Raw genomic sequence first — 25,934 nt, forward strand, 5'->3', positions numbered from 1 at the left:
AACGCACGTCGGGATGAAGGGACGCTGGGCTGGTCACTCCTGATTCATACCATCCTTCGTTACACCAAGGGGGTTTTATCACCGGCACCTTTTGGATGTAGTTTTATTTATTTGTATGGTTGACTCTGGCATTCCACTTGATTAAGACACTGAGACTGTATACCGATCACTTGATCTTTATTGATTCTAGGTCTATGCGGGTCTTATATTCTTACTGTCTGATGTCAGCCTAAAATGCCATAATTTCATTTCATTCATTTTAGTACAAGAGTCATTTACTTCTTGGATGTGATACTCTAGGTTCTATGGTATAAAACTGTTTAGATGGGGGGACACAGGACTCAATTTATTATAGCACCCATTGATGATTGACTACCTCTCATTCGGGATATTATACACTTAATGTTTACAGGATCCAGCAGAGTTCCTGCATGGCAGTCTGTTTTTTTATTGTTGCTTTTAAGTTTCATTTTCTAATAAATATATTTGATTTTATATAATGGATCTCTTCATTACTTTGGCTTTGCACTTGAAGCTGGAGTTTGTTTTGCATGAATCTTTGAGAAATGCCATTTAACTTACTATGTGGACATTGTGATTAACTAGTTTTTAAATGTATCTGTCACTTCTAGTAAATTTTCAATACCAGCTCTTACGTGTCCGTGAGGAATAACACTATTTATGGCCATTACATGACTTCCATTCTGCATGTTTGACCAGTTTTCCCCTAGGCTCAATCTTTAATTGTCCGTTCTCTCTGAACTAGTGGGTAGAGACTAGCTGTCATGATGTCTCCTATACACAAAAACAGACAGATTCCTGCTTATGTCTATTTAATACATGTTCAGAAGTAGTGGAAGCAGCATGAAGGATGTTATAAAGCAGTACTTAGCTGTGTGGCTGTGAATCCAGCTGTAAGATATGTTAAATCTCTCAATAACAGCACAATATGCCTGCCTTGTCTGCCACTGCTTGTTTTTCACTCTGCTTCTCTCTCCTCTATAGACTAGAATAGGAGGTATCGTCTGACACCTTGCTGTCAGATTTGATTTATTTTACGAGATAATTACAAGTTTAGGAGGCATTTAGGAGTTGAAGAAGTGGCTCATAAGTGGAGAAAGAAGTTTATTTGAGGAGATACATTACAAATTTTCTTATTTTCACCTCTATTATTGATTTATGAAAGATTTTTGAAATGAGAGTGACCATTTGATTCTCTATAAAGAAGTTAAAAGCAACAGCTTTCCTCATTCTGTAGGAGAGTTATTTTTCCAAACTGTTTCCCAGTAGGCATTGTACTTAAGACACCTTACCAGCTGAAAGTCTGCAGTGAGAATCGGTACTCCCAGTGAGCATATTCAGATATCAATGAGGCTAAGCACTTGGCCTTCCAGACACATAGGGCCCAATTCATGTATTTTTGCCAACTCGAAGCTACGCAAACATTTAGCGTCTTTTGGCATTTTTACAAATTGGATTTAAGTGTCATGAAGATGTAATTTTTGGATCACTGAAATCAATTTCAAAGACCTGTGATAATTAGTTTGGCAGGTGAGCCCAATTAAAGGAAAACTACTTAAGAAGGATGTTCCTCTATATTACATAGGACACAGGTTTCAAGCAATATGGTAAAGAAAAAAATCTCTCTGCTGCCAAAAAAGCATCAAATAGTGCAATGCCTCGAACAAGATATGAAAACATAAGATATTTCATGAAAACTTAAGCATGGTTATCGTGCTGTGAAGAGAATTGTGACTGATGCAGAGCACAGATAGGTTTGTGCAGATAAAGGCATAATGAGGAAGGTTTCTGCCAGACAAATTCATCAGCTTAAGAGAGCAGCTGCTAAAATACCATTACAACGCAGCAAAAAGGTATTTGAAGCTGCTGGTGCCTCTGGAGTCCTGAAAACCTCTCAGGTGTAAGATCCTCTAGAGGCTTGCAGTTGTGCATAAACCTACTAATCGGTCACCCCTAACCAGTACTTACAAGCCGAAACGGTTGAAGTGGGCCCAAGCATACTTTAAGAGTAATTTTAAAACAGTCTTGTTTACTGATGAGTGCTGTGCAACCCTGTATGGTCCAGATGGATGGAGTAGTGGGTGGCCACCATGTCCCAACAAGGCTGCGACCCCATTAAGGTGGTGGTGGTGAAGTCTTGTTAGAGCCTAAGTTAGGGTGAGAGAGATGCTACGCCCCTAGGGTACCTCAAGGTGTGAAAATTATCTGAGAGTATACAGAGTTTGCGGTTATCATTGGGAGGTTTGTCCAATAAAATGAGATCTTTAACGGTTGATGATTTGAACATTATACTGACTCATGTGCATCGACCATTTAGGAAAATCAAACAAAAATAGTAATTGTATAATAATTTGGAACGCAATGTGCAGATCCATTTTTTTTTTCAAATAGTGAGAAAAGAAAAATTATTTGCTCAGGTTTCTCAGTTTTCAATATAGTAGATGTTGGTGTAAAATTAACAAGGAAAAGCAAGTAGAGTGTGAAAAATAACAAATCATCAGCCTGAAGTTGTAGTTTATAATTAGCCTTGACTTGCAATGGTTGACGGCTCAGACTAGACATACAGCACAAGGGCTTTGAAGTTTATAGAATAAAGCAGCCAACACTCCATGCTATTATTTTATATTGTTTTTACAAAAACATATTTCAAGGCTAATTCTGTATGTTCAAGAATTTCTGAAAAAAAATATCCATCTCCTACTGAGTAATAGCGCCGAGGAGGTGGAAATGACAAACTGCTCCGCTGCCCTCAGCTCTGCAAAATTACACCTCTCGTAAAAATAAAAAACACTTTTCGGATAATATTTTGCAAAACTAAAGTTATTTATAAAAGCTATAAAAAGTTGTGTACAGCTGCTGAATAAAACATTAGTGCATCTACTGTATGTAAGAGACATGCTCTGTTTCACAGCTTCTGTTTAACAATCCTGAAAAGCCTTACACTGTTGGCATAAAAATTGCCTTTTGCTTCACCAAAGCCTACGGTTGAAATTTAAAGGGTCTGTGGCAACGACCCCCTTGCAAAACGATATTAGGGTCATCTAGAGCACCCCCCCCCCATCAGGACGTCCTTCTGCAAGGTAGAAGACAATTTCTTCTGTAATCTCTGTTGATTGCCAGGTTCCACCTATCAGTGGGGAGACCCATAAAACGGGTAGATGTTTCGAAAAGCTCCAACCTGATCTTTTGAGCAAGTTTGCACTTTAGAGATATGGAATTGGTGCATTTGGGTTCGCTCAGGTCTGATGCATGGTCGTCTTGGCTCCTAAAGTGGCAGTCATAGGAGTAGCTCTTAAAGAGTTCTTTTAGTGGGATTTAAGGAGTTGTCAAGGATAACATATCCTTTGGAACCACTCAATATAAGATTGGTTGGGGTCCGACATCCAGAAGCTCTACTGAAGAGCTGATAGCAGTAATCACAGTACCCGGTAGAAAGCCGCCAATCTGGACATTGTTTAGTGGCTTCTGTCGAGTGCTGTACAAGTAATTAAGAAGCTTTGAAAAAGGATTGTTCTCAATGAGTTAATCCATGAGGACTATTCTTAGGACAGGCCATCAATATCAGATCGGTGGTGGCACGACTCTCAGCCCCCCTGCCGATCAGTTGTTCGAAGGGATTGCATTGATCTGTAGAGCACCATGGACTCTTCACGGCTTACTGGGCCCAGCTCCATATTGTTAGCAGCAGCTATGCCCTGTATCAGAACTCAGAACATTTTCGCCACATTAAAATAAACGGGGCTGAGATGCAATAGCATACAGAGCAGCTACAAAGAGGACAGAGCTGTGCCTAGTAAACCGGGAAGAGCATGCTTCGATCGCCAGAGTACCGGGGCCCCTTCAAACAGCTGACCTGCGGAGGTGCCAAGAGTCAGTACCCAACCCATCCTATAATGATGGCTTTATCAATTTGGAAGTCCCAGATAATGCCTCTAAGGTCACTACATGGCATTATCCAAAGGATACCAAGCACTCCATGGTCACACTGCTGGCACAGCTAGTGACTAAAGCCAAATGACAGCAATCCCCCACCTCCCCATTAATGAGAGATACGGTGAATGCTGGGTTACTGTTATACACATTAAAAGGTAAAAGTCCACATATTAATATGTCTATTGGAGGTCAAAACTTCATTTCTTAATGCAATGAAATCTCTTATGGCTCATACACACGACTAATTTTCTTGGATGAGTTATCTGTGATTTTCACTGATAGCACTTCTACCCATTATACTTTTTGAGGCTGCATACATGTCAATTTTGCCTGGGACCAAGTGGTCCGGGGAAAAATTCTGAGATATGTCCAGTTTTGATCTGGGTGTCAGATCAAAATTGGCAAAGCAAGTCTATGGGTCGATGAAAAACATCGAACTGCACTCGGATTAAATCAGACTGCAGTCCGATTATCACATACTGACAGAATGGAGAAACTATTTTTTCTCTCCACCTCCGAAAAAACTGCCACTATGATAAAAAAAAAAAAAACTGATCAGAATAACTGGACAGTTATTCTTGACTGGAAAGAAAGAAGTCTTGTTACATCACTCAGACAACCACCCAAAATTGCATTCAAAATTGGTCTCCTAGTGGGAGAGGGTAGACTTCCCGCCCAGTAGACATAATATATGATTAAAAAAAAAAAATCTGGCTACCTGGAGTCCACACTAAGGGATGCTTAAAGGGGTATTCCCATTTCGTACATTTATGGAATATCCTCAATGTATGCCATAAATGTATAGTGGAGTCCCAACAATAAGATATGACACTATCAATATGATGGGGTCCCAGGACAAAGTGCTCTCAATTAGGAGGTGGTCAAAATGATCATAGAAATGAATGCGGAAAAATAAAAAAAAGTTATAGCTCTCAGAATACAGAAGGCAAAAAAGTAGTGCTATCAAATTGTGCAAACGTAGTAAAACAATGAAAACTATAGTAATTTGCCATCACTGTCATTGTATTAAACCAAAGAATAATATTAACTTGTTAATTACGCGGCACAATGACCATCATAAATAATAAATTAAACTATGCCAAAAATGGGATTAAAAATGATCATATTGTACTTCAAAAAGGATTCCAAGGAAAAAGCCCTTACAAAGCAAATGCCATTATAAAAATTCTACCTTCCCTGAAAAAAAAAAAAACAGATTTTTTTTTCAACAAACTATATTTACCCCAAAATGTTGCCATTAAAAAACAGAGAAGTTATCCTTCAAAAACCAAATCTTTATACAGCAATATCAGCAGAAGCAATAAAAAGTTATAGGTCCTTTCACCAAATTTTTCATGTTGAACTGCACACATGACGTTATAGATGCTGAAGAGGAGAAGATATATATATATTTTTTTTAACTTTCGCTTCTCTGTTGCAAAGATATAAGCAGTCAAAGTATTTGGCACCTAAACAGTTAAAATAAGTTAAGTCCAAGTGGGCATTACCAGAGAGATTTCACTGGGGGCGTGTACTTCTTCCTCTTTATGATGCTGACCAATTACAAGCAGGCAGCAACACACTGGGGAAAGAAGAACACGCCCTCAAAATAGCTTACAACAAGCTCAGTGTGAGGCATGTAGTGACAGTCTGCTCTCCTCACTGTAGAGTGATGACTTGTGCTGGAGCACAGCAGATCTGAGTATGATTAGCTGACAGCTTACTGCTCTCATCCCAGGCAGTCAGTGTGGGGGGAGGGGCAATGCTGCAGATGCTGGCACTTTATTATGAACACTTCTAGTGGCTCTCTTCTCAAATCCAAATGAGCTTTTTTTGCAAGACCAAATAATCATTAGCATTGCCAAAGCAAGTGTAGCGCTGCCGACTCTGTGGTACTGCCCTTCTCATCACAATGACTGCTGGAGACGTGAGCTATAAATCACATTCAGGTGTGCTGTGCTCTGGCACACGTAATCACTCTGCAGTGAGGAGACCAGACTGTCATTTTATCTCACAGAGAACCTGTTCTAAACTCTAAGTTTTAGTGTGTGTGTGCTCTTTTTCCCCTTGTATGCGGATATCTGCTCATGATTGGCAAAGCTGGCAGCACTATGAGAGGAGAGCTACTAGAAGTGTTTGTAATGAGACTCAAATCTGCAACACTGCCCCTCCTCCCACACTGACTGCTGGAGACGAGAGCTGAAAGCTGTCAGTTAGGCTATGTGCCCACGATGCAGAAATGCTCCAGATTTTTTCCTGAGCGTTTCTGCATCTCCCTGGCAGAAAAAACGCATGCGGATTGTACATGCGGATTGTACATGCGTTTTTCCTGCCAGGGATAAGCGGATGTGAAGCGTTCTTCACATGCATTTCCGCATGCGGGTTGTCAAGCGCTTTCCAAGCGCTTTCAGCATCACTTGGAAAGTGCTTGACAACTTGGTCACACTATATAAATCCATGCAACCGGCATGGATTTATATAGTGTGACCGAAAGAATGGTAAAAAATAAATATATACTTACCTTCTGATGGCCCCCGGTGTCCTGGTCTTGGCTTGCCGGCAATTTGCGGTAGACTAAAGGACCTGCCGACGTCAGCTGTCCCGTGACCCGTCACATGACTAAATGAGGTTACCGCAGGTCCTTTAGTCTACCGCGAGCTGCCGGCAAGCCAAGACAAGGACACCAAGGCCATCAGAAGGCAAGTATAATATTTATTTTTTATTTTATTCTTTTTTTTTTACAGGTACTATGGTACCCGGGTCCGGAGGGGAGTCTCCTCTTCTCCAGAACCGGGTACCATCCGCACATTGAAACGCATGGAATCCGCATGTACAGATGCAGTGATGCGGAATCTATGCGATCCAATGCAAGAAAATGGCGGAGAAAACGCCGTGATTCCGCAAAATAATTGGTAGTGCTGTGGATTTTTCCGCAATTATAACCCGCAGCGGAAATTTCCGCAGCATGTGCACAGCACATGCGGATTATCATTGGGGAACATGGCAGACCTTCTACCAAGCGTTTTTTAAGCGTTTCTGCAGCGGAATTGCCTCTGTGGAAACGCTTAAAAAAACGCATAGTGGGCACACAGCCTTAATCTCACTCGGGTTGGTGCCAGTGTCAGTGAGGACAGCAGACTGTTTCTCAATACATGTCTCACATTGAGCTTGATCTAAGCTACTGTAGGGGACATTTTTGTCTTTCCGCAGTGCGTTGCTGCCTGATTGGTTAGCGTCAGAAGAAGGAAGTACATATCTATCTATCTATCAACTGTTTAGGGGCCAAATACTTTGATTGCTAATATCTCCACAATGGAGAGGCAATAATATCTATCTACAGAAAATGTATAATATATATATATTATATATATATATATATATATATATATATATATATATACACATACACACACACACACACACACACACACACACATACATACATACACAGTACAGACCAAAAGTTTGGACACACCTTCTCATTTAAAGATTTTTCTGTATTTTCATGAGTATGAAAATTGTACATTCACACTGAAGGCATCAAAACTATGAATTAACACATGTGGAATTATATACTTAAGAAAAAAGTGTGAAACAACTGAAAATAGGTCTTATATTCTAGGTTCTTCAAAGTAGCCACCTTTTGCTTTGATGTCTGCTTTGCACACTCTTGGCATTCTCTTGATGAGCTTCAAGAGGTAGTCACCGGAAATGGTTTTCACTTCACAGGTGTGCCCTGTCAGGTTTAATAAGTGGGATTTCTTGCCTTATAAACGGGGTTGGGACCATCAGTTGTGTTGTGCAGAAGTCAGGTGGATACACAGCTGATAGTCCTACTGAATAGACTGTTAGAATTTGTATTATGGCAAGAAAAAAGCAGCTAAGTAAAGAAAAACGAGTGCCCATCATTACTTTAAGAAATGAAGGTCAGTCAGTCCGAAAAATTGGGAAAACTTTGAAAGTGTCCCCAAGTGCAGTTGCAAAAACCATCAAGCGCTACAAAGAAACTGTCTCACATGAGGACCGCCCCAGGAAAGGAAGACCAAGAGTCACCTCTGCTTCTGAGGATAAGTTTATCCGAGTCACCAGCCTCAGAAATCGCAGGTTAACAGCAGCTCAGATTAGAGACCAGGTCAACGTCACACAGAGTTCTAGCAGCAGACACATCTCTACAACAACTGTTAAGAGGAGATTTTGTGCAGCAGGCCTTCATGGTAAAATAGCTGCTAGGAAACCACTGCTAAGGACAGGCAACAAGCAGAAGAGACTTGTTTGGGCTAAAGAACACAAGGAATGGACATTAGACCAGTGGAAATCTGTGCTTTGGTCTGATGTGTCCAAATTTGAGATCTTTGGTTCCAACCACCGTGTCTTTGTGCGACGCAGAAAAGGTGAACGGATGGACTCTACATGCCTGGTTCCCACCGTGAAGCATGGAGGAGGAGGTGTGATGGTGTGGGGGTGCTTTGCTGGTGACACTGTTGGGGATTTATTCAAAATTGAAGGCATACTGAACCAGCATGGCTACCACAGCATCTTGCAGCGGCATGCTATTCCATCCGGTTTGCGTTTAGTTGGACCATCATTTATTTTTCAACAGGACAATGACCCCAAACACACCTCCAGGCTGTGTAAGGGCTATTTGACCAAAAAGGGGAGTGATGGGGTGCTACACCAGATGACCTGGCCTCCACAGTCACCAGATCTGAACCCAATCGAGATGGTTTGGGGTGAGCTGGACCGCAGAGTGAAGGCAAAAGGGCCAACAAGTGCTAAGCATCTCTGGGAACTCCTTCAAGATTATTGGAAGACCATTTCCGGTGACTACCTCTTGAAGCTCATCAAGAGAATGCCAAGAGTGTGCAAAGCAGTCATCAAAGCAAAAGGTGGCTACTTTGAAGAACCTAGAATATAAGACATATTTTCAGTTGTTTCACACTTTTTTGTTAAGTATATAATTCCACATGTGTTAATTCATAGTTTTGATGCCTTCAATGTGAACGTACAATTTTCATAGTCATGAAAATACAGAAAAATCTTTAAAAAATTGCTGTGTCACATAGGTTAAAACTGACCGCGGCAGTAAAGGGTTAATGTATCAGTTGGAATTTTTAACCTATTTATATAAAAAGCCAAACAAGACTGCGCTGAAGAGTCTTCATCTCTTTAGTGTGAGAGCACACTCCGTACCGACAGAACGGATTCACCTGTAACCCCTATATTTATAAAAGGCTAAATAAAAAAAGATTTATTTCCTCTATAACTTGAACATCTGAACTAAGGCTCGGGTCCTTTGAGTAGAGATACAGGACATCAAATAAAGTAACATGAAAAGCTGTGCAGACAAAACTTTAAGCGGTGTGAAAGGAAAACCGAGAGGCTTAAGAGAACTACCAAAAATAATAATAAAAAAGGAAAGGCGGATGAGATACGATGGGTACAGGGTAAAGCACACAAAGACAGCTATGGATGTAGGTTTCCCAATGTAAAGCATAAAAAATGTCAAAGAAAAGATCTCATATTCTTCTAATGAATGAGCTAGTTTAGAAAAGGAGCCCATTTTTTTCACTATCGCAGCTATAACTCTTATTTCTCCATCAATGTCCCCAGATTAGGACCTGTTTTTTGGGGGACATAGTTTATTTTTCAATGGGATAATTTTTGATTGAACATAGTCTAAACTTTTTTTTTTTTTTTTTAAAAGGGATCTGTCACCAGGAATTGCAACCTTATCTGAGAGCAGCATGATGTAGGGGCAGATACCCCGATTCCATCAATTTATCACTTGCTGGGCTACTTGCTGCAGTTTTCATAAAATCACTGTTTCTCTGCTGCAGATCTAGCAGTTTTCTGAATGCTGAGCTCTGTATAACTCCGCCCACAAAACTGAGTGGCAGCTTCCTGTGTAGGCTGTGCATAGGCAGAAAGCTGCTAATAAGTGGTGGGGTCGTGATTAAACAGAATGTTTGTTTTCTTTTTCTCCTAAAGGACCTGTGTGAGTGTCCCGATGAGAGGTAGTTTTCATTGCTACCATTTAGGTCTACATATGACTTTTTTTTTATCACATTTTTATTCTATTTTTCATTTTATTATTTTTTTGGGGGGGTAGAGGCAGAATAAACAAAAAACAGCATTTCTAGCATTGATTTTCAGCATTCTCTGTAGGGGATAGTTTTATACTTGAGTTTTATGTATGGTGCCATGATACCAATATTTTTTTTTTTACAAAATAAACATTATTTATTGCTGAAATGGTTATGTTTGTGATATTTTTTGACCTACCAAATTTTTTTTTTTTTACAATATTTACTAGTCCCATAAGGTGGCTTGTACACGCCGTACTTACATAGCAGTAATGCACTGCACTACTTATGCAGTGCAGTACATTAAGTCTTCCATCAGGCTTCCGCTGGGGATGCCGCAATCTCAGCTCCATTCTTTCATTAAAGGGGTTGAGTTCACAGCCAGTGTGCCGTCAGTCAAGCAGAAAGCGGGGAGGATGCGGCTAAAGAAGTGCTTTGCCACAGCTAAAAGCCCTTCAACTTCATGTGCCATGCATATGTGATAAAACAGCATTTTTTTTTAGTAATAGTGCAACGGATTGTCTTAAGTTTCAAAGACCTACAGTTGAAACCAGAAGTTTACGTACACTACATAGAAAGACACATATGCATGTTTTTCTTAATATCGGACATGAAATCAGAATAAACCTTTCCCGTTTTAGGTCAATTAGGATTACCATAATTATTAATAATTGCCAAATGCCAGTATTATTAGAGAGAGAATGTTTTAATACATTTCATTAGTATTTGGTACCATTGCCCTTAAACAGAATGACTTGGTTCAAGTGTTTCTGATATCCTTCCACAAGCTTCTCACAATAGTAGGTCGGAATTTGGGCCCATTCCTCCTAACAAAACTGGTGTAACTGATCCAGGTTTGTAGGTCGCCTTGCTCGCACCTGCCTTTTCAGCTTTTCCCATACCTTTTCAATAGGATTGACATCAGGGCTTTTTGATGGCCACTCCAAAACATTGACTTTGTTATCCTTAAGCCACTTTGTTATCATTTTGGCAGTATGCTTCGGGTAATTGTCCATTTGGAAGACCCATTTCCACCCAAGCTTTAACTTCCTGGCTGATGTCTTGAGATGTTGCTTCAGTATTGCCACATAATCTTCTTTTCTCATGATGCCATCTATTTTGTGAAGTTCTCCAGTCCCTCCTGCAGCGAAACAACCCCACAACATGATGCTGCCACCCCTGTGTTTCACAGTTGGGAGGGTGTTCTTAGGCTTCCAAGCTTCTCCCTTTTTTCTCCAAACTTAACGATGGTCATTATGCCCAAAAAGTCCAATTTTAGTTTCATCAGACCACAGGACATGTCTCCAAAAATTAAGGTCTTTGTTCCTGCGTGCATTTGCAAATATTAATCTGGCTTTTTTATGTTTCTTTTGGAGCAATGGCTTCTTCCTGGCAGAGTGGCCTTTCAGCCCATGTTGATACTGTACTCGTTTCACTGTGGATATTGACACAATCTTATCAGCTTCCATCATCATCTTCACAAGGACTTTTGCTTTAGTCCTTGGGTTAATATGCACATGTGGGACCAAAGCACATTCATCTCTGGGACAAAGAACCGGCCTCCTTCCTGAGCAGTATGATGGTTGGACATTCCCATCTTGCTTGTACTTGCATATAATTGTTTGTACAGATGAACAAGGCACCTTAAGGTATCTTGAAATTGTACTTAAGGATGAGCCAGACTTGTTCTAGTCCACAATTCTCTCCCTGATATCTTGGCTGATTTGTTTAGACTTTCCCACGATGCTACAAAAAGAAGCAGTGTGTTTCAGGTGTGCATTAAAATACATCCACAGGTGTGTCTCTAATTAACTCAGATGTTGCCAAAAAACAGAAGCTTCCAAACACATGACATCATCTTATGGGCAGTCCAGAATTGTTTAAAGGCATAGTAATCTTAATGTATGTAAACTTTTGACTTTGCAGTAAGTAATAAAAATTCCTTAAAACATTCTCTTTCTCTCATTATTCTGGCATTTGGAAAGTATTAAAAAATTATGGTAATCCTAATTGACCTAAAACGGGAAAGGTTTATTCTGATTTCATGTCAGATATTGAGAAAAACATGCAGATGTGTCTTTTTATATAGTGTATGTTAAACTTCTGGTTTTCAACTGTACATGTCCTTAAGCAGTTTTGGGTGGGCTAGAATGAGCTGAAGCCCAATCTTGAATGGAGTGGAGATGCGCATGCTCGGGGTCCACTCCGTTCACTGTGTATAGGACTATTAGAAATAGGAGAGTGCTGTGCTCGACAGTCCGGTAAACAATGAATGAAGTCGAGGTCACCTCCACTACACAGTCCCACTCTCAGGAATTCCCGATCTCGGGATCCCAGCAGTCGGTTCACCAGTGTAAGCAAGTTATCTCCTACCCTAAGTTTTTTGGGAATAGTCATTTAATATAATTCATATAAGTCAAACATCTCACTCACTATTTACTGATCAAACCTGTATGTTTAGAACACAAAAGTATTTCTTTCTTTAACTCATTTTCCTTTACTTTTATTTTTCATTCAACTGAAGTGTAACGTAAAAAAAAAAAAAAGGAAACCAAAAAGTACAAATATAAGTTCTAACCTTTGCAGTCTGAATGAAAGCATCTGACAGATCCTCTATTTCATCTTCACTGCTGAACACACTCTCAAAGTCCTGGTATGTCCAGCTATCAAACAGGACACGTGGCACTGGAAGAGAAGAAAGCATAAACCACTAGGTGACTCCGATACAGGAACAACTGACTTCAGAACGACCCTTCAGTCGAAGTTTACATTTCACAGCAATAACGAGGCATGCGGAGCTATTTTTGGCGTAAAAATGAAGGAAACCTTAAGGGAATCCCAACAGATTTTACATATTTCATTGGAGCCCGTCGGTTACCATTTCTATCTATCATGCAACAGATCCGGCACATACAAACACATATACATATGTGAATGTGCGCAGGGTGAGCTTATGTCCAAAGTTGTTATGCCATAAAAACTATTCATTATCCATCCAAAAAATGGATGCTAATTGTATGATTGATGGCGATCCGACTGCTGAGCCAACCTCAGACTTTGAGAAAGGGGGTCCTAAAGTCCCATGTGTAAATGAAGTGTTACTGAGCATGTGCGATCACTGTCTATTAAGGAGTTATGACCGTTAATGGGAGGAGTGGTCGCACATGCTCAGAACGCTTTATTCACACAGGGGGGTTAGGACGTCTGTTATCATGATTGGTCCTGTTGGGTCTAACGCTCAGACGCCCGCAGTCATACAGACATCACATATCATGAGGATAGGTGATATATGTTGATTATGGGACAACCCCTTTCATTGTCAGACAGATGGGAAGAGATAGAAGAGGTAATTAAGTGCAGAGGAGGACAAGCTGCAGACATCCTGCTGGGAGTCCATTATGTAATAAAACTATTTTTTTTAATCAAAGCCTCAGTGTGGTAATAGGTATTGGAGCTGCCACAAAATGTACCATAACATATAAGGTGTAAATAGAGACATAGAAGGGGTAAGAGGGGGATGCAGCTGCAGCACAGCACTCCGCACTGGAAGAACGTACCCATCTGGGTGCTCTTGGAATTCTTTTTAATGTCTTTTATCCATCCTAAAAGAAAAAAATAACATCATGAATTTGCTTTCCTGCATTTATTAACAGTGATATAGTCTTGTGCTACGTCTCATTTTCTAGAGCGGCCATATTCAATTTGTCTAGAATCTCTTCCTGCTCTTTTATACACCTTTTTTTCTAAGAACTTTGGACAGATGTCCATTAGCATCTGACACAAGGAGAGTGGGTGCAGCACTCTGGTGACCTTTTATCTTACACTGGCGGACCGTAGATTAATGTTCTCACATCCCGTCACCGGGCGAGTGCACATAGTAGTCCTAACTGTACAGTGAATCGTAATACCACAGTACCGGGACCTTACCCGATAATCCATAGCAATGCCTTGCAAAATGAAAAATAATGCTTAACTGACCTTTCAATTGTTTCCTGAACACCATATAACATTAACATAAATTAAAAAAATTGAGTCAATCATGTTGCAAAGCTAAAAATTGGGACAATCATAGTAACCTAAGATGAGTCTCACTGTCTTGCTGCTCTCCTCTCTGTAATACTCCATACAGGCATAGCCCAGAGGCCAATTATCAGCTCAGGGCAGGCCATTTACTCGATAATGACAGGTGCAAACTGCATAATTGGAAGTGAAGATCAGGAACTTCCAGTGCCTATAGTGCTGGCAGAATGCTAAAGAAAATGAATTGCTCATTCAAGAAAAGTCCATGGCATGTTATAGAGCATGAGAATCAGCACAGTTTGGGGACACGTTAGGATGGTATATGCACTGAAAGTAGTTTAAAATTGTGAGTAGAGAAGGACAGGTACGCTTTAAAGGACAATTCCATCTTAATGCTAAAATTGTGGAAAGTAAGTGATGAATATAGTTACAAGGAGTGAAATTTAATATTTAGAGTGCGAATGTTCAGAATTTAGATGGGTCAGGCAGCACAAAGTATGCACCCCGTCTACTGATAGACAGCTTTTTGCCTATGCACAGTGCAATCATAAAGCTGTCAATCACGTGTGTGGCGGGGCTAGACAGCTCATCATTGAAAGGACTAGCAGATTAACAGTGATTTTATCAAAACTACAGCAAGAAGCCCAGTAAGCGACATCCACCTGTGCAGGATAATAATTACCAAGACTTGCTTCTCCCTAACGCGTGTTTCGCGTGATAGCTTCTTCAGAGAGGGTCTTCAATACTGTATGATTTTTTATTATCTTTGAGCTTAAAGGGATTGTCCAGTGAAATCAAGTTATCACCAATCCATGTTTGAAAAAAAACCTCAGCGAGAGCCAAAACGCGTCACATGCATGATGCCTTAGTTTGCGTGGAATAAGAATAATCTATGAAGAAATGAGTGCTGGTCATCAAAGCATACTAGGAAATGTGATGCCATCACTAGATGCTTGCACCACCGGGTTCTTGAGTGTCAAGTGGATTTGTATCACTAGCCATAGAATAGGTGATAACTTGCTACCAGTGAGTGACCATCACTGGGACCTGCACTGATTGGCGGAATGGAGATTTTTTATCCCAATTTCAAAATAGATCAGCAGGTCAGATGCCCGACTGCTGCTCCATTCATTCACTATGGACTTGTTGAATAAAAAAAAAAAAAAAAAAAGTGCAGCGCTCGGTAGCCTCATAGGGAATGAATGGGGCAGCAGTGGAGCAAGTGCACTGCCACTCTATTCTACTGGGGATAAAAATTCTCTGTTAATCCGATCAGTGCTGCTTCCAGCAGTCGGACCCCCATCGATAAGGTAGGATGGGTGATAACTTGTTTTAACTATAAAAACTCACCTTGGTCAATGTCATGCAGTCCGGTCACCTGGTACGACTGTCTACCTTTTCTTCTAATCTGCAACCACACTGGAGAAATGAGGGTGAATTTAGATGCAAATACTTTTGCAACATCGTATCCATGGCCATTCCACTGTGGGTAGAAGAATTGTAATTCGATATTAATACACTGCTCAAAAAAATAAAGGGAACACTTAAATAACAGAATATAACTCCAAGTGAATCAAACTTCTGTGAAATCAAACTGTCCACTTAGGAAGCAACACTGATCGACAATCAATTTCACACGCTGTTGTGCAAATGGAATAGACAATAGATGGAAATTATTGGCAATTATCAAGATACCCTCCATAAAGGAGTGGTTCTGCAGGTGGGGACCACAGACCACATCTCAGTACCAATGCTTTCTGGCTGATGTTTTTGTCACTTTTGAATGTTGGTTGTGCTTTCACACTCGTGGAAGCATGAGACGGACTCTACAACCCACAGAAGTTGCTCAGGTAGTGCAGCTCATCCAGGATGGCACATCAATGCGAGCTGTGGCAAGAAGGTTTGCTGTGTCTGTCAGCATAGTGTCCAGAGGCTGGAGGCGCTACCAGAAGACAGGCCAGTACACCAGGAGATGTGGAGGGGGCCGTAGGAGGGCAACAACCCAGCAGCAGGACCGCTACCTCCGCCTTTGTGCAAGAAGCAACAGGAGGAGCACTGCCAGAGCCCTGTAAAATGACCTCCAGAACCACAAATGTGCATGTGTCTGCACAAACGGTTAGAAACAGACTCCATGAGGGTGGTATGAGGGCCCGACGTCCACAGATGGGGGTTGTGCTCACAGCCCAACACCGTGCAGGACGCTTGGCATTTGCCACAGAACACCAGGATTGGCAAAGTCGCCACTGGTGCCCTGTGCTCTTCACAGATGAAAGCAGGTTCACACTGAGCACATGTGACAGACGTGACAGAGTCTGGAGACGTCGTGGAGAGCGATCTGCTGCCTGGAACATCTTTCAGCATGACCGGTTTGGCAGTGGGTCAGTAATAGTGTGGGATGGCATTACTTTGGATTGCCGCACAGCCCTCCTTGTGCTCACCAGAGGTAGCCTGACTGCCATTAGGTACCGAGATGAGATCCTCAGACCCCTTGTGATGCCATATGCTGGTGCGGTTGGCCCTGGGTTCCTCCTAATGCAGGACAATGCCAGACCTCATGTGGCTGGAGTGTGTCAGCAGTTCCTGCAAGATGAAGGCATTGAAGCTATGGACTGGCTCGCCCGTTCCCCAGACCTGAATCCGATTGAGCACATCTGGAACATCATGTCTCTCTCCATCCACCAACGTCACATTGCACCACAGACTGTCCAGGAGTTGGCGGATGCTTTAGTCCAGGTCTGGGAGGAGATCCCACAGGAGACCATCCGCAACCTCATCAGGAGCATGCCCAGGCGTTGTAGGGAGGTCATACAGGCACGTGGAGGCCACACACAATACTGAGCCTCATTTTGACTTGTTTTAAGGACATTAGATCATGGTTGGATCAGCCTGTAGTGTGTTTTTCCACTTTAATTTTGGGGGTGACTCCATTGGTTAATAAATTTGATTTCCATTGATGATTTTTGTGTGATTTTGTTGTCAGCACATTCAACTTTGTACAGAACAAAGTATTCAATGAGAATATTTCATTCATTCAGATCTAGGATGTGTTATTTGAGTGTTCCCTTTATTTTTTTGAGCAGTGTAGTTTTTTTGTACCTAATTTTAGATAAAATTGCCCTTATTGACTAGAACTTCTACACTGGGTTTTCATTCTATACAGACAGGTCAATTTCAATGCATGTGGGTGCAAAAAAAAGCAAGTTTCAACAAATAATAACAAAGCAAGGACTCGTCTGCAATGTGAACACCGCCTTACACCTCCCCATGACTTACTGGTGTCGGGTGCGGTTTAGGTAGGGAAGCTGGCCTTCTGCATCTATGACATAATACTCAGGTTTCAGCAAACTCAGAAAGGAACTGGATGTCAGCATTACTTTCCAACTTTGCTGAGAGCCGTTGTCACACTGGGCCGATGCACCGGTCCGGGAGTCATTTAAGGACATAGATGAGGTGACTCGCCACCTGGTGAAAACCAGAGGCTGTTAAAGACCTATTTTCTGCTTGGAAAGCAAGTGGCACCCATGTTAAGCCACTAATGCCATGTCTGCAGGTGTACCTGTCCCGAACCAACGTGAACCTCTGCCATTAATCATAAAACTGGTGGATGCACGAAAAAAGATATTGAGTGCATGGAGGGAATTAGGAAGTTGAATTACCTTTACAGCCACAACTCCACAGTGTAATTGTTTAAATTAAGGTTTAGCCACAACAGACGGTGAATCGTGCCATCATATGCCATACATGTCCCCAATAACAGCCTCAGAATCCATGAATCTCTATAATTCTCAGCTTGACACTTTGTGTTATTCTCCCTCTGTATTTCACAGTACAATTATAAAGATTCTATTAGACTGCAACACAATGACTTAGTGGTACAAGAGTGACATCTTGTGGAAATTCTGAGAAGTGCAATTATTGGAAGATGTTCGGCTTCTATTACACATTATTTCTGTGATATTAAATATTTCTAATTTCATAAACAATATATTTTAGCACAAAGCAGAAAGAAGCCCGACATGTGAACCACCAGTGGCAAAGTCTTTGCTAATTTAAAAATTATTTTCAGGATTTATAGGGTTATAGAAGGCAGATGAGTAAAGTCAATCATTTTAGGAAACTTTCCAATGTGAATCTTGATATCCTGATTCGCAACACCTTACAGTCCAAAAGTGTATAGGGACAGAGAGAGAAAAGTATAAACAGACTAACTATTTTGTTACCAGGCGAATTTTCATTTTTACACTTTATTTTTTTCTCTCCCTTATTCTTTAAGTCATGACGTTTTCAATTTTACATCAACATAGCCGTAAGGCTTGTCTTTTTGTTTTTTTTAGATCAGCAAGTTGTAATTTTGAATGGCACTATTCATTTTACAGATAAATTTAATCTGAGCAAAAATAGTGAAAAAAAAAAGTAATTCTCTCATTGATTTTTGGGTTCTTTGTATTTACAAAATGTATTGGGCAACACTTCCTTTCCTAGCACACTTGCAGTGTTAGTCTATTATATTGAAGGGTTTGTCTGTGCAAAATAAAACTTTGCCCAATTAAACAATACAAAAAAAATAAACTATCATATTCCCTAACCGACACCCACTATGATCCAGCGCAAGCCAGTCTGAACACTGTCAGGAATTGGGAAGGTCACCGTTCCACCACCTGGCAGACTACTGCAGCCTGTGATTAATAGCAGAGGTCAGATGACTTAAGTAGTTTTATGATTTATGCTACTCAAAAGACACCGGACCACTGCAGCTAAACACACACCGCAGCAGTCTGGTGACTGGTGGAACGGTAACATCACAACTCACTGTCTCTCTGCAGATCACAGAACGGCTCACGCTGAATCCAGGAGAATATGACGGAGTTTGTTATTTTTTTACTGGACCACCCTGGTCCTGTCATTCATCTGTGCTAGGTATTCCAGCAGGCTGACATCATGAGCAATGACCCCTATGGTAAAAGTTATCAAAGGAGAAGGAACAACATACACTGCTCAAAAAAATAAAGGGAACAATCAAATAACACATCCTAGATCTGAATGAATGAAATATTCTCATTGAATACTTTGTTCTGTACAAAGTTGAATGTGCTGACAACAAAATCACACAAAATCATCAATGGAAATCAAATTTATTAACCAATGGAGACCTGGATTTGGAGTCACCCTCAAAATTAAAGTGGAAAAACACACTACAGGCTGATCCAACTTTGATGTAATGTCCTTAAAACAAGTCACAATGAGGCTCAGTATTGTGTGTGGCCTCCACGTGCCTGTATGACCTCCCTACAATGCCTGGGCATGCTCCTGATGAGGTTGCGGATGGTCTCCTGTGGGATCTCCTCCCAGACCTGGACTAAAGCATCCGCCAACTCCTGGACAGTCTGTGGTGCAAAGTTGGTGGATGGAGCGAGACATGATGTCCTAGATGTGCTCAATCGGATTCAGGTCTCGGGAACGGGCGGGCCAGTCCATAGCTTCAATGCCTTCATCTTGCAGGACCTGCTGACACACTCCAGCCACATGAGGTCTGGCATTGTCCTGCATTAGGAGGAGCCCAGGGCCAACCACACCAGCATATGGTCTCACAAGGGGTCTGAGGATCTCATCTCGGTACCTAATGGCAGTCAGGCTACCTCTGGCGAGCACATGGAGGGCTGTGCGGCCCTCCAAAGAAATGCCACCCCACACCATTACAGACCCACTGCCAAACCGGTCATGCTGAAGGATGTTGCAGGCGGCAGATCGCTCTCCACGGCATCTCCAGACTCTGTCACGTCTGTCACATGTGCTCAGTGTGAACCTGCTTTCATCTGTGAAGAGCACAGGGCGCCAGTGGCAACTTTGCCAATCCTGGTGTTCTGTGGCAAATGCCAAGCGTCCTGCATGGTGTTGGGCTGTGAGCACAACCCCCATCTGTGGACGTCGGGCCCTCATACCACCCTCATGGAGTCGGTTTCTACCCGTTTGTGCAGACACATGCACATTTGTGGCCTGCTGGAGGTCATTTTGCAGGGCTTTGGCAGTGCTCCTCCTGTTCCTCCTTGCACAAAGGCGGAGGTAGCGGTCCTGCTGCTGGGTTGTTGCCCTCCTACGGCCCCCTCCACGTCTCCTGGTGTACTGGCCTGTCTCCTGGTAGCTCCTCCAGCCTCCGGACACTACGCTGACAGACACAGCAAACCTTCTTGCCACAGCTCGCATTGATGTGCCACCCTGGATGAGCTGCACTACCTGAGCAACTTCTGTGGGTTGTAGGGTCCGTCTCATGTTACCACGAGTGTGAAAGCACAACCAACATTCAAAAGTGACCAAAACATCAGCCAGAAAGCATTGGTACTGAGATGTGGTCTGTGGTCCCCACCTGCAGAACCACTCCTTTATTGAGGGTGTCTTGATAATTGCCAATAATTTCCATCTATTGTCTACTCCAGGGTTCCCCAACTCCAGTCCTCAAGGCCCACCAACAGGTCATGTTTTCAGGATTTCCTTAGTATTACACAGGTGATAATTGCATCACCTGCACAGGCAATAATTCCATCACCTGTGCAATACTAAGGAAATCCTGAAAACATGACCTGTTGGTGGGCCTTGAGGACTGGAGTTGGGGAACCCTGGTCTACTCCATTTGCACAACAGCATGTGAAATTGATGGTCTCAGTGTTGCTTCCTAAGTGGACAGTTTGATTTCACAGAAGTTTGATTTACTTGGAGTTATATTCTGTTGTTTAAGTGTTCCCTTTATTTTTTTGAGCAGTGTATTTAAGGGCTCTTCTGATAGCAAGGATTTTGGGAGGAAACCATGATCATTGTATTGGCAAAATCAACAAAAATCAGTGCTGTCTCTTATTTCTATTATTAAACAGGAAATGAAACTACCTACAGTGGGGAAAATAAGTAATTGATACACTGACGATTTTGAAAGTTTTCCCACCTACAATGAATGGAGGGTTCTGTAATTTTTATCGTAGGTACAATTCAACTGTGAGAGACATGATCTAAAAATAAAAACCAGAAAATCACATTCTATGATTTTTAAATAATTAATTTGCATTTTATTGCATGAAATAAGTATTTGATACAATAGAAAAACAGAACCTAATATTTGGTACAGAAATCTTTGTTTGCAATTACAGAGGTCAGACGTTTCCTGTAGATCTGGATCAAGTTTGCACACACTACAGCAGGGATTTTGGCCCACTTCTCCATACAGATCTTAGATGTTTTGGAGTGGTCGCTAGGCAACATTGAGTTTCAGCTCCCTCCAGAGATTTTTTTATTGGGTTCATGTCTGGAGACTGGCTAGTCCACTCCAGTGCCTTGAAATGCTTCTTACGGAGCCACTCCTTACTTGCCCTGGCTGTGTGTTTCGGATCATTGTCATGCTGGAAGACCCAGCCGCAACCCATCTTCAATGCTCTTACTGAGGGAAGGAGGTTGTTGGTCAAAATCTCACGATACATGACCCATCTATCCTCCCTTAAATAAGTTACAGTCATCCTGTCTCGTTTGCAGAAAACCACTCCCAAAGTATGATGTTTTTTCCTTCACCATGCTTCACGGTTGGGACGGTGTTCTTGGGGTTGTACTCATCCTTCTTCTTCCTCCAAACACTGAGTGGAGTTGATGGCAAAAAGTTCTATTTTGGTCTCATCTGACGACATGACCTTCTCCCATGCCTCCTCTGGATCATTCAGATGGTCATTGGCGAACTTCAAATAGGCCTGGACATGTGGCACTACGTCCATGACGATGTAGTGTGTTACTAAAGGTAATGTTTGAGAATGTGGTCCCAGCTCTCTTCAGGTCATTGACTAGGTCCTCCCGTGTGATTCTGGACTGATACCTGACCTTTCTTAGAATAATCCTTACCCCACGAGGGGAGATCCTGCATGGAGCCCCAGACCGAAGAAGATTGACAGTTATCTTGTGTTTCTTCCACCTTCTAATACTTGTGCTAACAGTTGTTGCCTTCTCACCAAGCTACTTGCTTATTGTCCTGTAGCCCATCCAAGCCTTGGGCAGGTCTGAAATTTTGTCCCTGGTGTCCTTAGACAGCTCTTTAGTATTGGCCATGGTGGAAAGGTTGGAGTGTGATTGATTGTGTGGACAGGTGTCTTTCATACAGGTATCAAGTTCAAACAAGTGCAATTAATACAGGTAATGAATGCAGACTAGGGAATCCTACAAATTAGTTGCACTTAAAAGGGATTGTGGGATTAGAAAAATTGGTCTGCTCCCCTCCCCCTTAAGAACTACAGTGGGTACAGAAAGTATTCAGACCCCTTTAAATGTTTGATAAATTTTGAGAAAAATATGGAGTATTATAGACTCAGATAAAATAAATATTTATTAGAAATATATTAAAATACACATTAATTAATACAAAACAGACAGAACAGACAATAAATATATAAAGTCGTGTGCAGCCCTAGGTATCACCATTTAACATTTAATGGAGTCCCACCAAACCTGTAGTGGACAGTTAAGATACAAAATATATTGCCAAGGTGGAGGGCAGAGCCATAGATAGCAATTTCTCACACTTGGGATGGTAAAACATAATGACTCGGCCTTTATCTCACACAATAAGCAAGAAAAGACCATAGGTAAATGCATTTACATAGTATCAATCAAGTGATGTGTTCACAACCTACCCAGGTAGCAGGACAGCCTAAAGTAAGGGAGGCGGACACACAAGATCCCCCTGGGATGATAAAAAAAAAATCCACAAAAATCACATTGTAAGATGCTGTCTCTCACAGGTGAAGTGTAGCTACGATAAAAATTACAGACCTCTCCATTCTTTCTAGACGGGAAAACTTGCTAAATCGGCAGAATACTTCTTTTCCCCACTGTATGTACCAGGCCACATTATAAAATATGTGTGAATATGTAATATAGGAGCGATATCTTACCGGTGTGACATATCCCAGCACATCCCCAGAAACATGACGCTCCTTCGCCTTTTTGCTGCAGTAACTCTGGTGATCGAGCACAATGTCCTTGGCCTTGACATCAGTGGTAACCAGTCCCCGGGACTGTACAGGAGCATCAGACAGGCGAGTCTAGCACACGGGAACAGATGGCATACATTAGCACAGACATTACAGGACGGAACCATCATTGTCACTCGTCTGTTATCAGCCATTGAAACCACTTTATGTCCCATGAAATCTCATAATTACAATGAAGTGAGCACAAAACGTTCTCTGGGAAGTCCAGCCAGAGATGGAGTACAGTCCCTGGAGGATAGGAGCCGTGAAATGCTGTGCCAGGATTAATGTAATTGTCATTACAACAAACTCTGCTTCAATCAATAGTACAGACTAATATAAGAAACTTTGTAAAATGTCTTATCACACAAATCTGCTTCTTTCTCCACTTATGATACACTTCTAACTCTTCTCTCCTAAACTCATTACTCTAATAAAAAAAAAAAAAGCCCCAGCTTAGCAAGGACTGCCAGCACATCGAGTTACTACTTTTCTTTTACTCTACAGGGGAGATGGAGAAGTGAGGAGCACTCAGCACAGTGAGGTGTCAGGTTACTGTTTCTATTATACAGTATGGAGATAGGAGAAGAAGTAAGGATTACTCAGAACAGTGACATGTCAGATTGCTTCCTTTATTATACTATATGAAGAGAGTAGGAGGAGAAGTGAGGAGCACTCAGCACAGTGAGGTGTCAGATTACTTCCTCTATTGTAGGAGAGGGGGAGTGAGAAGTACTCAGCACAGTGAGGTGTCAGGTTACTGCTTCTATTAATGTCACGCAAGGTGTACGAAAGACTAAGTGCAACACGAAGGGAAAGGAGAAAAGGGGGCCCAGACTCTAGGGAAAGGGGGTAGTGGAGACCTCCTAGGCTGACCTATATCACGCTAACGTCTCCCGCAACGTTCCTATATTATTTCCGCACAAATCGCCGCACAGGAATCTCGCTCTGTAATTCCCTGGCTAGGGAAGGGAGGGGATGAGCGCTAGTCGATCCCCACTGACAACTAAAGACAACAAGGGGGAACAAACAAGGAAAGATAGCTTAGCTTTAGTCGACTTCAGAGAGATGAACACACTTCCTCTTAGCACCAGAGAGGAAGAAGTGCTGCACTAGCTCCAAGCCTTCACAAGCGGTCATGTGAGTATCACCGGCACCTCCCTCTAGCAAACAGCAGGTAATTATACACCCAGGCCGAGGTGTTAATTAGCAAGAGGAAGGTAGCTGCTGGGACCTGGAGAGACAGCTTCTAAGAAGATGTCTGTAATGCCAAACATAGAAATCTCCTGCAACCAACTGCAGGGCGACTGTCTGTCACTTCTGACACACCCGTGACAATTATACTTTGGGGAGAGGGGAGTGGGAGTGAGAAGTACTCAGCACAATGAGGTGTCAGAATACTGGTTCTATTGTAATCTATGGATAGTGGAGGTGGAGTAGGCGCGAGGAGCACTCGGCACAGTGAGAAACCAGGCAGACAAAAGGTAACTAATACTACAGCTTCGAGAAACTATTTTAACCCTCCTCAGTGCAGCCACATACAGCGACACTGGTCAGTAACGTGTAATATACTCCATGCTATAGTTGCTTTTGTCTGTGTGCTACAGAGAAACAAGAGCAGGAATCCATCTCTCTGTGAACTGTGTATAGGAGACATCATAGCAGCTAGTCTCTACCCATTAGCTCAGAGAAAACTGAAAATTAGTCATAGAGCCTAAAGAGAGGAAAACTAGTGTAAAATGCTAGATACAAGTCATGTCATATGGCCAGAAATAGTGGTATTCCTCAAGGTCACGCACATCAGCATCTTCTGAAAAGTCACCTGAAATGACAGGTAGGCTTAAAATTAAACTGGATTTTAAAATGTTTATACACAAGGAGTCTGATTCATTAAAGGAAAACGGTCACCTGATTCATACTGCCCAAACTGTGGGCAGTATGAATCAGATCCTGGCTGCATGATTACTGCTCCAGTGTTTCAAAGGAAATAAACTTTACAGATCTGTCTGAAGAGCATAGGCAGAGATGAGACTAGCCCAACTCTTCCCTTCAATCACGACTATTTCGATAAATGAACTACAATTCCATATCTGTAAAATTAGCTGATTGCCTGGAACAGGATCGGAGGCGATCAGGTACCTGTTTTTGTCTTTAAAAAGAGCAAAAGTAATAAATATATGTGAAGAAATACAACTTAGGGTATGTGCACACTGAGACAATCTGTTGTGTTTTTTTGAGCAAAAACGCCAAGATTTTCAGCAGAATTTCAAGAGTTACTGTTTCTGCTCCAAAAACTCATAAAAAAAAAACCTCAGTGTGCACATACCCTAAGGCTTTGATCACAGTAGAGCCCTGGATTATGGTCATAACGGATCCCGCCGTACGTTCCACTGACTTATGAGAACCATAATCGTTGATGGTGGTAATAACACTATAGATTTTGCTCTGAGCTGTCAAAAATGCCAAAAAGCTTGATAAACCCCAGACAGACCCTATTAACACAAGTGCGAACAGAATCTAATAACATATCTTTATAGGAACACAATATTTTAACAAGTAATCACACGCCAGAAAATAGACGCAGAAGAGAGTCACAAAGGGGCAGCTACAAAGTTTTAGGACTTGCCACACAGGCATACTAGAAGTGATGTGTACCGTGTACGCTGGAATAAATGGCATCAACAGCTCAGGTTTATAGGGGAGCCCCGCCACAACGGCTGCCGGAGGAAATGCCTTTACTGTGGTTAGGATTTATGGATATTCTTAACATATCCTCAGTGGTCTGAACTTACTGGGGTATAACTCAAGGTGAGGCATGTATAGAATGGGGAATGGAATTTGGAATCCTACAAATTAGTTGCACTTAAAAGGGATTGCGGGATTA

General features: G+C 41.8%; 1 protein-coding gene across 2 annotated transcripts in view; it reads right to left on the bottom strand.

The window, feature by feature from the left end:
• CHID1 (chitinase domain containing 1) overlaps positions 1-25,934 on the bottom strand; it is a 560,444-nt gene that overhangs the window by 512,539 nt on the left and 21,971 nt on the right. For both annotated transcript variants that reach the window (XM_073658695.1, XM_073658696.1), the window contains exons 3-6: positions 22,973-23,122; positions 15,408-15,540; positions 13,595-13,639; positions 12,616-12,722 (exon numbers count right to left, since the gene is read on the bottom strand). In XM_073658695.1, the coding sequence (XP_073514796.1) occupies positions 12,616-12,722; positions 13,595-13,639; positions 15,408-15,540; positions 22,973-23,122 (435 nt within the window). The remainder of the gene's footprint in view (positions 1-12,615; positions 12,723-13,594; positions 13,640-15,407; positions 15,541-22,972; positions 23,123-25,934) is intronic.

Source organism: Phyllobates terribilis, unplaced genomic scaffold (genome assembly GCF_046119375.1).
Source record: "Phyllobates terribilis strain yellow unplaced genomic scaffold, ASM4611937v1 Scaffold_13__5_contigs__length_258822181, whole genome shotgun sequence".
NCBI classification, from domain to species: domain Eukaryota; kingdom Metazoa; phylum Chordata; class Amphibia; order Anura; family Dendrobatidae; genus Phyllobates; species Phyllobates terribilis.